Genomic DNA, 13,896 nt, shown 5'->3' with positions numbered 1-13,896 from the left:
TAAGACACATATCCACCTTACTCAGGAAATGATTTAAGAAAAAGAAAAGCTGAATCATCTGTCTGTTTCATCATCGATTTTCTTTAAAAGGTCTGCATTAACTTAATTGCTATATGAATTACCTTTTCACTATTGTGCTTTTGTTTTTTACCACTAACATAATTGTTTGCACTTACATATGTTTATGTGTAAAATGAATTTCCTTTCTCTTTTGTCTAAAAATTTTACCCGTGTAGTTTCTGTGTTCATATTAATCTACAGTGGTGATTTTCACCCTTTTTCATCTCATGGCACACATAAAGTAATTACTAAAATTCTGCCAAAAATATATGTTTTGCCAATCCGACAAAATAAATATAATTTTGATTCATGCACACCGGATGGCTGTGGTTGTGTTTGGCTGTTGTCATTTTTTTAATTTGACAGCCTAAGGGGAAGGAGGGCAGTGCCCCTGCCTAAGTGGGTATTGCATGTTTTAGACATTCTTGCAGCCCACCAGCATGCCTGCTGTTGGCATGCTGGTTGAAGATCACTGACCTACAGCATCATGACAGACCACATTGTTTATGTGTGTGAGTTATCCAGACAGGTTTCTTGTGGTTGTTTTTGTCCTTCAAATACTTAGTTTGGTCTCACAGTACTTTCTGGAGGTAATAGTTGTGGTAGAAAAGTTATAGTAATGTTATCAGTAGTTTAAGAAATGTTCCTGGAATTGCAAATTGAAGTTCCACTCTTCGTTTTCCTAACTGAATTTCAGAAATCTGCTGTTGTTTTAGATAGCCAGACGAACTGCCCAATAAAGGGGATGCCAGTCATGCCTGTTCTGTAGAATTCTGTTCAACAGCCCACAGTGTCCACGGTCCTATGCTAACAGAGAACTGTTCTCTTGTCCGGTTCGGTGTGCCTGGCATGCAGAGGAGGCTGTTAACGAGGTGAAGCGCCAGGCGATGACTGAGCTGCAGAAGGCTGTGTCCGAAGCTGAGCGGAAAGCCCACGACATGATCACGACGGAGCGGGCCAAGATGGAGCGTACAGTTGCTGAGGCCAAGCGGCAGGCGGCGGAGGACGCGCTCGCTGTCATCAATCAGCAGGAGGATTCTAGTGAGGTGAGGCACGCCGTGGGAGCTTCCAAGAGAAGAAGATAGCCTCCATGAATTAGAGTGGCCGTTTTTCGATCCATGAGATACCTCAGACAAACGTATCTTTGGGGAAAAGTTAGAATAATTTGGGGAGTTCTGGCACGTGAGGAATTGATCAAGAAGAGGTGATCAAATTTTGTCTTTATGAAAGACCTAAAAGAACAACTCTGCCAAAGAACGTTTTTAATATATTTAAGAGGTAACAGATTAAAGTAAAATTTGTATGACTTTCTATCACCAAGAACCCAGCTGTGTGTGTTAGCATGTGTACAGGGTTCCCTTCTAACAAAAGGGATTTAATAGGGATACCGCGTGTAAGCCGTGCTCTCCAAAACCACATTACATGCCTGGGATCAAAGTCATTTTCTTAACTATTGGTCCTTAAATCCAATGCTAAAGTAATGTTTATGTCAATTAAACATTTCTAAGGGATTTTCTGCATGGTCTTCTTTTGCATGTTATTGGTAATAACTAGTTCATTATAGTTAAAATGATCATTTTATTATATAACGTCCCTGCCAGAGGCAATATTATTTTGTGTTGTTCCAGTATATTAAAACATACACACACTCATAGCCTCAATGACTCAAAGGTCTAGGAAGTAACTAAAACACAGTATCTAACAGAATGCTTTCTAAAATAGTCTGTAAGTCCAAGCACGTGGTACTGCCCCACACTGATACAGCACCACCAACCCCAACCCCAAAGTAACTACATAAAGGACTACAATTAGCTGAACTAGCAAGACCATGAACTGATAAATCAATGGTCTACTATAATACATATCTATAATTTGTGAGGGAGAGTAAGAATTTAATTTGTACCAGGCTTTTCTGTAGATGAAAGACCTTGTGGGAATCACTCTATGCCCAGAATTTCTATTTAATGTGTAGCAGATGAATATCAAGAGGACAAAAGGAATTGATTTTCAACATTTGAAAGTTTCTCAGGAAAAGAGGGACAAAGGGAAGTTTATCTGCACTTTAATTGCTGACTTTTCCATTGTTGAATTAAACTAGACATAAATTCAATTTTATCGGCATCCATGGCTAAGATATTTAAGGACCTGGTTTTGTGCTTAAGAAAAGAATCGTTAGCATTTTCTGGAGAGAATTTGCCCTCCTCTACTCAAGTTAGGAATGCTTGGCGGCACAGTCATTGCCATTCTTAAAACATTATCACTTTCACATGAATGTTTCAAGTCTGTTATTTATGTTGAGTATTTTGTAGGTCACTAAATTCTGAAGGCGGAATATCTAGAAAGAGACTGAGGATTAGGTCTTGGTCTTTGTCCTATCACATGCTGTAATCGCTTCAGTATCTATAAGCTTTTTACCTTTATCTTTAAAACATACCCAGAAAAACATATGATCTTGATCATAGTATCGAGCATTATAAAAACATGATGAATCAAACAGTAGCTATGGTAAGTAGTAGAGAAGATAAAAAAAATCTAGGTATGAGTGATTTTTCTATAGTGATTGTTTTTCTTTTCTTTTTTTCTTTTTGGATCTCTTGGGAAACTGGTCTCTAATATAGCACTACTCTGGTCTTTGGGGATGATTTCCCAAGGATTTTAAAGCACAAGCACACTATGCCAGGAGAAAGAGTGCAGAATTCAGAGGGCCAAATTTAATTCCTGGTGGCGTCTCCCACAATTCTGTGATTTCGGGAAAGACACTGAGCCTCCATAAGCTTTGATCTTTTATATGATGTGAAGATGAGTGAAACTGTCTTACACAGCGGCTAGGACTTTGAGACATGATCATTTCAGCCACGAGGAAACTCCCCCGACTAGAGTTACACAACTGGGCCATCGCAGAAGCTAAACCGGAACTCACAGCATGCTGTCAGTCTTCACGTTGTTCTGCAGCAATGAGAGAAGGAGCTTTCAGAAGGTTCCCTATGGTAATTTGGGGATACAGATAAAAAAAGTCCACTCTTTAAGTCTTGGTGGGGGAAGGACTGATGTCTCAAAGGATTAAGCCTCTTTTCTACAAAAGTAACATGGACATTTCCTGAGAGAGGAGAGCAAAAGATAGGAGATTATTTCATTTGAATGTAGCTGAGTCTCTTCTAGACTTGCACACAAGTCAGTACACACACGCGTGTGCACACTATACTATAAAAGTGCTTTGACCAAGGACTTCACAAAGAAATAAAGGGTTAATCTATTAGTTATAAATTAATGTTGCTAATTCTCCTCTAAGGAATGACAACATCCCAGAACATTACCACTGTGCCTAGTGGTAGACTTAGTTCAGCTGTACCTTTAGCCCGGTTGTTAGGTGGAATTTTATAGATAAATTCTTTGTTCCCCCTAAGGAATTTTTTACTTTTCACATAAGACTGAGGTCACAGCTTTGACTCCAACATTAATTTTTTGCACCCTGTTCTTTCCTTAACACTCAGGAATGTACACCTATTAATAGAAGCAATCTGACAAAAGTCACCCTACCAGTGATTGCAAATCACCTCAAGTTTAGAAAGCTCCCTGGTTCCCTGCCTCTTCTTCCTCCCCCAGTAGAGCCAGAACAGCTCTGGCTTCCTCAGCCTAGGTAGGCTAGAAGTCCCTCTTCCAGGCCTGAGTATGGTTGACAAAGGGTGGGGGACCGATTAGATCAGGACTGCACGGCCCAGCTGAGCTACAGAGAAGACAGTGTAGGTACTTCTCAGAATTCTCTGCTGTTTTTATATGCAGGAGGTTTGGTTGAATTTTAACCATTCAGCCCCAAATAAAACCTACATAGCATTTTACTTTAGAAATTTTATGAATTGTTCTTTGTTTTCTTAAAAAAAAAAAAAGAACAAGTTCTGGCCATCATAGTAATTGGTTGAAAAATTTTCCATTAAATGTTGAATCCATTGATTTTAAAACTGCATCCAGAAATTAATGGGCATTCTTTCAAAAATCATATTTGTGACCTTCCCAAAGCAGTTTGTTACTTGATGCATATAATTGTAAATTACTGACATCCATTTATTCATTTTTTCTTTCAGTAACAAATTCTTGAGCTTTTCTGTGTCAGGCCAGCGCTAGGCACTGAAGACAGTGGTCCCTGCCTTCCTGTTACCTACAATTAATAGAGGAGTCAAATCACTAAGTTATGTCAGCAGCTGCCCCCTTCTCCACCACACCCCTGGGTGCCTTGTCACTGCTTCCTTGGCACTGGGCATTTAAGTGCCTCTGCAGGGAAGAGGGGAAGGGAAGCTTTGCTAGGCTTTGGAAGCACAGACACTCTGTACTGATGAGTGTTTGGGAAGATCTCTCAGGCTCCAGCATGGAGAGAGATTCAAAGAAATGAAAAGGAGGGACCACTGTTGCAGGAGACAGATGAGGAGGAAGATGGTTGGATCGAGATGGTTGCTAGTGGTGTTGGGGATGTACTGGCTTGATACCCATGAGATAAAACAGACAGCATTTGTCCTCTAGCTGTCAGGGAAGAAGAGGGAGCTGTGATTCTTCAGGGGACATGTGGGGTTCAGGGTCTACCCATCAGATGATCTTACTTGAGCGAACTTCAGAAACTTAATGGCTTCAGTCTGTCCAAGATGTGTGTGTAGGTGGTGAAGGAATAACTTTCTTCAGTTTTTGTGCATGAACAACACTAGTTAAAACATTTAAAAGAATTCAGATGAGTTATTTAATCCAACTAGATGGATCTCATCAGTGGATTGGAAAGGGCAAATAGAACACAAAAGCTTGAATAGTTCATGCTGTCTCATGTGAAAATCAGGAGAGTGCTCTGTAATACATAAAGGTAGGGGTACAAGGTGCCCGTACATCCTAGTTTGACTGAGATATTCCCAGGTTACTTCTGTTGTCCCCATCTAGTTATCGAAAGTGCCCTCTTTCACTCTCAGGTGTCCCAGTTTGGGTAATAAATTATATATGGTCATACCACTTAAAGGCCATGTTCAACCAGTGTGATGATCATCTTTTGCTAGCAAAGCTCAGAGACAGATGGGTGTGGCAGAAGGAATCCAGGAAAAGGATGCAGAAGACCTGAACTCTGGGGCTCAGGTCTTCTCTCTGGTGACTCCAGCTCAGTCACCACATTGGGGGTCCTCGAGTGGCTCATTGTACTGTTGTCAGCCTCTGCTTTTTCATAAGGAAAAAGATGCTATTTGCTTACCTCACATGTTGTTTAAGAGTTTTTTTTACATAAACATTTTAATTTAACATGTTTGAGAACAGTAATGCAAAGCATAATCTGCACATATTTTCCACAGTCCTTCATCACAAGGCATAGGAAAGTTTTTTGACTAACATTCTTTTTCCTCTTTCTCTTCCTTACTAGAAGCCACCTCCTGTAATAGACATGTACTCGTCACTTACCCAGATCATATATGATCTTTATGATCTGAATCTATAAAACTATACTGTAGATAATAGAAATGCACAAATTCCCTCTCTCTGTCATGGGAACTTGAAGAAATAACCTAAACTTCGGAGTCACAAGCAGAGTTCGAGGCTTGGAGTGGCTGATCATGTGTTTCTTTGGAACTGTTTATGTTAAGGACTCTTTCTATCTGTAATTTCTGAATTTAGTCTTTCTTTCCCTGTCTCCATTTTCACACATGTGTAATAGACCTAGTAGTGTTCAGTCTGCTTAGAAAAATTCATGGTTGTGAAAGGTAAGCTGTAAAGAATGGAAAAGTTCCAGAAGGAAGAAAGGAGAGTTGGAAATGACTAAGTAGAGAAAGAAAGCATGGAGTCAGGAAAATAACACATGGGTATTGTGTGTGGGGGGGGTGCCCTGTAATTTATCATTCACACAGGGACACTTGTCAGAGTGAAAGAGGGTGCTCTTTTTGGGTCAGGGCAGTCCTATAAACCAGACTGGCCCAGGCATGTGGGAACCATGGCCAGCATAGTTATTGGGGGTGACAGGAAGTTTGTTTTGCCTGAAGTCAAACAAGAAGGCCTACAATGAATGTTTAACTCTGCACCAGATGTGATAAAAAGTGCTTTCTGTACTTTTGCTCCTTTACTCTTCCTATGAGTTCAGGTAAACAGGGCTGTTGTCTTCATTTTGCATTTGGTAAAAGCTGAGTCTTAGGAGGTTAGGCCTCTCCCTGGCATCTCGCAGCAGCAAGTATGAGCTGGATCACAGTCCAGGCTGCCTTCCTCCCGGTCCAGCTTCTTCATAGCCACAGGGCAGTCGTGGGAATTTTTTTTCTGATTGTGTAGTGGTGTATGTATTTCTGAGGTCATTCCAAGTTCTCTAACTTTACTTGGGATTGGAGACGCGTTATCATTATTGTAACAGAACGATGCTGCACTTCGGGCATATGTAAGCAATGATATTTTCTGTAGTTTCTCTTTTTACAGCATGTAATGTTCTCACCAAGAATGTAATGTCAGCAGTAGCATAAATCAAAAGAAAGGAAATTTGCTGAATCTGGCCAACTTAAATTGTTTATTTTAGGTTTTCATATTTATTTCCTGTTTTCATACTTTTATACTTGTTTTTCTTTTCCAGTTAACAGTCAGATTGGATCTATTTTTAAAAGAGTCTGAAACATCTCTTCTTTAAGATCCATGACTTGTTTTAGTTTAGGTGATCAAAATGAATGGCTGGAAGTGAGCACAGAACAGACAGTGCAAACTGCACTGTTCTGATGGTTAGTTTGGGGCCTTAAGCCACCGAAGTGGTATGTCCCTCCAGATTGCATCGGCTTTCACTCATTATTGCTATACAGGTGCAGAACCGCATAGTGTATGTCAAAGCTGGGCAGTTTTGTGGCACTTAATCAGAAACACTGACTGTATCTTTAAACTTTATATTTCTGGAACCTACAAAAATCCTGATAGCGTGAGCAGGTCACTCCGAGAGGTTCATCTTGATTGCTCCTTCCAGCATCCATGGGACCATTTCCGGTAGAACTTGCACAGTGTGGCCCAAACCACCCACGTGGACTCCGTAGAATGGGGTTACCACGCAGGGCTAGCAGAGCAGCGCTCCTGGCAGAGTCCTCACAGTCAAATCAGACCAATTGATTCCCAGAAGAATTCAGAGCTTCCAGAGCATGAGCTATAATTCTGTGGTACAATGATAGTTTTGTTTGTTTAATTTATTAAAAGTCCAGTTGTTTGAATCTGTAGATGTTCATGGTATACTGGATGGAGCACTGGGTGTGGAGTAATCTCACGGTTCCCATCCTGGAGCTCCAGTTTTCTCATTTGCAAAACTGGGATGATGTTTATGTGACCCACTTTGCAGGGTGGTTGAGAGGTGCAAATAAAGATGAGTAGAAGTATTTTATAGCACATCACCATACAAATGAGCAGTGTGAGAGATGCAAAACCAATTAAGAAGATATTCTAACGGGAAGGGCAGAGACAAATCTGGACAGTAACCGTGAGACTGGAAAGGAAGGAAGAGACCATGGAAACCAGGTCTGCGGGGTTTGACAGACCCTGCGGGGCTGCAGGGACTGAAGGAAGTGCAGTTTCCAGTAAGGTGGCAAGGTCTTGGGCCTGAATGTTCCCAGTGACAGACATAGACCACACCAGAGAGTCAGGGTTAGGAAATATGGATTTAGGTGACAGAGGAGCCTTCTGGTGGAGCTGTAGAACAGGCAGTTCAAAGTAAGAGAGCGCAGCTCAGGAAGGAAATGAGAGCTGGAGAAACAGGTTTGAGTCTTTTTTTTTTTTTTTAAACATGTAATAGTTGAAACCACGAGATCTGACAAGGGAAGTATGGAAGAAGATGATATTTTCTTTTGTTTATTCCAGCTTCCCCCCTTGCCAAGTATTTAGAGGAAAATGAACAAACAGAAGAGGAAGTTAGAGTATAAGAATCAAATTCTAGTGTCTTGGAAACCCAAAATTTGAAGGAATTTCAACAAGGGGAGTTGAAAAAGGAGGGATAGGGGAACGGTCAGTAGTAGTGAATCTGTAGGAAGTCTGAGGACAATGAGGATAGAGAAAAAGCAATTGGTCAGTAACGAAGTGTAAGGGGAAGTCAGCTCACGTTCTGTCTGTATAGCTGCCTGTGGGGGGAGGCACAGGAGCCACGAGCTCTAATTCTGAAGGTTGTATTGTGTACGATTGGATGTAGTCTCATTTTCTTTCAGCCAGTGCCAAAAGGAAGTGGTATCTCGTTAGTTTCTGCCATTTGTTCAGGACCCACTGAACATCAGGCCCTGTGCTTAGCACTGATACAATCCTGAAAACCCTGCAGTTATTACTCCTGTTTTCCAACTTCTGTCCATAAGAGGTTAAGTAACTTGCCTGTAGTTCTAAATCCACTAAGTGATGTAGTTGGAAGTGAAACCCAACACAGGCTGACTCAGAAGCTGGTCAAAATTGCAAGCCATTTCCAGTACATGCCAGGATAACTTGTCTTTGGTGCTCCAGATTCCTTTGGTCTTAGCCTAACCTCTGCTCTTTCGAGAGTTTAACACCCTTCTAACCTTATTCCCACCAAAATAGGCCCTAAGAGAGATCCAAAACTGACAAAATGTGGCATTTTCTAAAGTATTTGGTTTGCAGTCCTAAGACTGGGCAAATCAAACCTTGACTATGTAATGTCATATCTTTGTGATTTTAGGTAAGTTATTCATTCTCTGATCCTCAGATTTTGGGGGGCATCACTTTCCTAAGCTGCAAAATGTACTTGAAAGTGGTTTAAAATTGCCAAGAGCAATGTATGATGTGATGTTTAGTGTGAATTATAGTGTTGTTACCTTCTGTAGAGTTCTTTTAATTTTGGGAATTGTAATTATAAACATTCGACTGAATCTATTGAGCATCCTTTACATATGAGAGGTTTTTTCCTGGAGAATTACAGGTATGTAAGAACTGGAGAAAAACAGTAATTCAGGAAAAAAGTGTTTTGTTTCTTGGAGAATGAATTTTCAACAAGAACCAGAAAAGATACTGTTTTTGCCCGGAGGGCAAAAAGACCATTCACTCTATGTCTAAAATAACAAGAGGAAAGAAATACTTTTGTTCTTAGGGATGAAGAGAATTGCTGCTATGAAACAGAGTATTAATAAGCTTTGACATGCTGCTTTGGCATTAGAAAGCTTTGATCCATAATTTCCATTTCTGTCTGTAGAATTAGTACATTTAGCAAAGGGGCGCATTGTGTTCAGTCTCATATTCTTCATCTGAGTCATAGCCTAACTTTGGTCAGTGAACTAATTCCCAATTTTCTGATAGGGAGTAAAATATTCGTATGCTGAAAAGAGAATGTATTATCTCAAATAAGGGAAGACTATAAAGCGCCATGAGATTTGGGGATGAAAATTTACTATGAAATAGTATTCTTGGGCCTTCTACACCAGCAACTTTCAACCCTTTTTAATCTCATGGCACACATAAATTCATTGCTAAAATTCTGCAGCACTCCAAAGTATATGATTATTTTATGCTAATCTGACAAAAAAAGGAAAAAAATAGGTGTAATTTTGATTCATTCACACCAGAAGCCTATTGTTGTGATGGCTGTTGTCATTTTTTTATTTGACAATCTGAGGGGAAAGAGGTCGGTGCCCCTGACCGTACAGTCAGGTGTTGGATGTTTTAAAAATTCTTGCAGCACACGGGTTGAAAATCATTGTTTTACAGTATTATGGTAATTTAGTCAACAGCCCCATTCCTTCGGGGACTGAAAAGGAAGTTCAGTTATTTAAAAAATAATAAAATAGATAACAAACAAAGAAATAGAGCAATATTAGGAAATACTAGCCTGAATATAAGACAGTACAAATTCAAAATGTAAAATTACATTCAATCATTGACCACCTTTATCGCTATACCTATCCTTTGTGGCTGTGCTGTGGGGCATCGCACACAATTTTTAGTTCCCACCTTTGTGAACAGCAGAAAGCCTAGACACTTGCAATGGTTCAGATTAGAGTGCTCACACGATTCTATACATTTTGCTGTTCCCAGCAGTGGGACGGTTAGGGGCCGAGTGCCCTGGTCAGTCATCAGTCTCGCAGGTACAGATTAGCCAACAGGAAACTCGGGAAAGCCATCCAAGAGAAATATGTTAATAGAAATCATTTTTGTCTGCTTTCTAATGAGCTTTAAAACAGGAATGTGCACTTCGGAGTTTTTTGTTAGTTGAACACTTATGCTAAAGTTCCCTATACAATCATTGCAATGCCATGTCAAGAGGAATAAAAATATGTAGGTTTTTTTTCCCACCAGGTCATTTGAATTGCTCTTTGTTGTACTTTCCTACAGCTGAAGGCTGTTTTTGTCCCAGCTGTGGGTGGTAAATGAATTTGATCAAACAGCTTGGGAATGGGACTAGAGGTAAAATTAGCCAGAGCCCTTGAATTCTGGGTCAGAATCAGGCCACGCTAGGCAAGAAGGCTCAATTCCCAGCAGCTTCACGATCCAAAACATCTGTTTCTATATTTGGCATAATTCCACTTTTTTTATTTGTAAAATTGTTCCCATCTTTGAAAACACTTTAAAAATTAAAGAAGTCCCCATTCTGTCTCGTCTTTCCACCCTCCAACACATGCATCTGTAATTACCTGGTTTAGTCTGTGTGTTTAATCAGCTCAAATTGAGAAGGGTGCCTACATCTGATTTCAATCCGACGGCGGCACTGAGTGCCGGGCAGTCACCACTGTTGTGTCTGCCAAAGTGTGCCTCTGCCAGAGGAAAATACCCTCACACCAGGGTCTTTTTTAAAGAAGCCACTTGACTTAGATTAGATATTTAATTTCCTTAAAATATTGTTTTGGATCTGAGTCTCTGTTCTATAATTGGGATTTTCTGATGTAATTTAGTAATTTCACTTCTTTGCTGAGCTTGTTCCAGGATCCAGCTGGCATTATTCTAAAAGTGGCTAAACCTCAAGGATGTAAACTTTATTCTGAGAGCCCTGTCAGACCTCACTACTCCGAAGGATGGGCCAGGCCCACGTTTGTGCACATCTTTGCAGGGTCATTTGTACGTGAAATGTGATTGAATTAATTTTGAGAGAGAAAGGATTCAAGTTATGGTAATGAAACCTCTGATCACAAGTAAACATCTTTTGAGTTAGTCTCCTGGTTAAATTAGGGTAGGAAAAAATGTGCTCTAGCACTGATTATTAATTTTAAATTTATTTTTATTTATGATGTTACCATAGATTTCTTCAATGGTCACTTAAAACACCTCTTATTGGCCAGCATTTGCCATCTTAAGGTTTTTCTGGGTTTTATTTTCCTCCCTTCATTGGGCCATAATTGCTGACTGGTAAAGAAATAAGAACATAGAACTGAACTCTTTCTAGAAGTTTTAAATTAGAGTTTTTGAGTTGGTGGGCTTCCAGCATTTGAAACTCTATGATCCCCTTTATTTCATAGCAAAGTTAGTATGCCTGCTAAAAACTTCTCCGCATATTTTGCACAGTGGTGAAGCTAATACATACCAGAGTGCTGGGCCAACGTCCCACTGGGGGTGCCATAAGCCCACCTGAAGCCACACAACCAGCATACTTCAAGTTAAATAAATGCAGGGGACGCAGTGGAAAGATTTTTAAACATCCATCTCTATCAGCACTTTAAAAAATGCATTTTAATTGTGACACAACCATCATGCACATACCATGAGCTGGTTGGAGATACCAATTAGAAGTTTGTTTTGCTAGAAAATAATTGAAACCAAGAAAGATAAAGAATAAAAAGGTGAATGGCACCAAAAGATCGCTTGATACAGCATTTCACAATGGGGGGACGGTCTTGCCAAAGGAACCACTGTACAGTCCTTTAAAGCTGGCCTCCTGAGGTTTCGCCTCCTCCTAGGGTCTATAGGATCTAACCCATGCAGGGAGGCGCTCCTCTGTGTTTAGTGTGTTGTGTTCTGATTCACGATGTGTTTATTTCAAAGTTCAAATCAGAGGCAACCTCATATGGGCTTTTTCACCTCACAGAAAGTAGTGATCACTGGCTTTGGGCTTGCTAGGGTCTAGGTTTTTAGTTCCCTCCACATTTCCAACTACCCAGAGCTGCTGAGGAGCAAATGAGCTAGAAGGAACTCCATCAGCTGGAATACACTGTGTGTAAATAAAGCTCCTTAGTATTTATCCAGTTTTAGTATTTTTAATTTCTCAAAGTCAAATTGGGTGTTGTCAGATTCATGAATTTCATATGTTTATTGAGCACCTGCTATATATATTTGACACCGTTCTGGGCGCTTACAGTATGTATACCAGAGCATAAGCGAGCCAAGGACCCTGCTCTCCAGGGAGCTGAAGTCGATAGTTGCTTACCGGATGCACTGAATAACTAACTGGTAATAGTGGGCAAAAGTAAATGCATGGAGAGGTTACAGGCTCTTGACTCACTCTCTCTAGCCTGTGCTGGAGCAGGAAGTAGAACCCTCTGTCTTCTTCATGACATTTCTTTGAATCTAATACAAAGTTGTTGTAGTTCCTTTGTAAGTTCTGTTACATGTTCAAGAACAGTGCTTCTGCCCAGAGTGATAGATTTGTGTCTGATCATGGTGGTATTGGGGAAAAAATGTAAAGGTAGCAAGTGTTAGTAGAGGTGAACAAAGGATTTTGATGGGAAGAGAGCCAAACCTAAAAGAAAGGGATCTTGTAGTTAACACAGAAAGGAGCTGTAGCCAATTTTTTAGTCGCCATCATAGCCGTTGGCAGAGAAGTCGGAGCAGTCATCACAGCGGAACCTTCATCTGTGTGCTCAGTGTGTATACACACACCCACCTGTTTCATTCTTCCCATACAGCCCTTGAATATAAGGGGGCTCTGCTGCACAGCACATTTCCTCAGACTTTGGCCTGGGTAACATACTAATTTTGGATTTTGCTTTGTTCCGCCTTCTCCTTTAGAGCTGCTGGAACTGTGGCCGCAAAGCAAGTGAAACCTGCAGCGGCTGTAACACGGCCCGATACTGTGGTTCATTTTGCCAGCACAAAGACTGGGAAAAGCACCACCACATCTGTGGACAGACCCTGCAGGCCCAGCAGCAGGGGGACACACCTGCAGTCAGCTCATCTGTCACGCCCAACAGCGGGGCCGGGAGCCCCATGGACACACCACCAGCAGCCACCCCAAGGTCAACCACCCCGGGGACCCCTTCCACCATAGAGACAACCCCTCGCTAGATGTGAACTCAGAACTGTCAGAGGAAAGGCAACACGACCAACATGAAACCAATTCTTCATCCTCAGATGCTCAAAGTTCTTTTATTTTTGTTTGTTTGTAGATGAACTTTCCTATTTCAGTACTTCAGCAAGAGAGAACCTAACCGTGTCTTGAGGCGGTAGTAAAACAGAGGGCCAGTAACGGGTCGTAATGACTTATTGTGGATAACAAAGATATCTTTTCCTTAGAAAAGAGAGCAGAGAATATAACATGAAATGATAGATTTGACCTCCTCCCTGTTATTTTTCAGTAGCTGGGATTTTAAACTAGATGACCTCATTAACCGATGCTTTACCAAACAGCAAACCAAGAGATTGCTAATTGCTGTTGAAAGCAAAATGCTAATATTAAAAGTCACAATGTTCCTGATATACAATAATGGAAAAAAATAGAGGAAAACCCTCAAGGGCATGAGCATTGGCTACAGTGGTAGACATTTTAACAAGAAGATGAATGGCGTCCATGGGTTGCTAACTGAACTTTGAAGACCCGCTACAAAACACGCATATGTGCAGCATATTGGAAGGAGAAACAGATGTTCGGTTTTTTCCTGTTTCTGAAAAGAAATAATATCCAGGTCAACAGAATGAAAAATGAAAGATGATTTGCAGTGGGATGTATGAATACAGCAG

The 13,896-nt window shown here is 40.7% G+C and overlaps 1 protein-coding gene across 5 annotated transcripts in view; it reads left to right on the top strand.

The window, feature by feature from the left end:
- The window catches only part of RUNX1T1 (RUNX1 partner transcriptional co-repressor 1), a 148,081-nt gene that overhangs the window by 130,529 nt on the left and 3,656 nt on the right, over window positions 1–13,896 (top strand). For all 5 annotated transcript variants that reach the window (XM_045861281.1, XM_045861280.1, XM_045861282.1 and 2 more), the window contains 2 exons: window positions 916–1,106; window positions 12,949–13,896. The exon at window positions 12,949–13,896 is cut by the window's right edge and continues 3,656 nt beyond it. In XM_045861281.1, the coding sequence (XP_045717237.1) occupies window positions 916–1,106; window positions 12,949–13,224 (467 nt within the window). In that variant the 3' untranslated portion in view covers window positions 13,225–13,896. The remainder of the gene's footprint in view (window positions 1–915; window positions 1,107–12,948) is intronic.

This window comes from Phyllostomus hastatus, unplaced genomic scaffold (assembly GCF_019186645.2).
Source record: "Phyllostomus hastatus isolate PE091 unplaced genomic scaffold, TTU_PhHast_1.1 phas_scaffold_21, whole genome shotgun sequence".
NCBI classification, from domain to species: Eukaryota; Metazoa; Chordata; class Mammalia; order Chiroptera; family Phyllostomidae; genus Phyllostomus; species Phyllostomus hastatus.
This window is presented reverse-complemented; position numbering and strand designations above follow the sequence as displayed.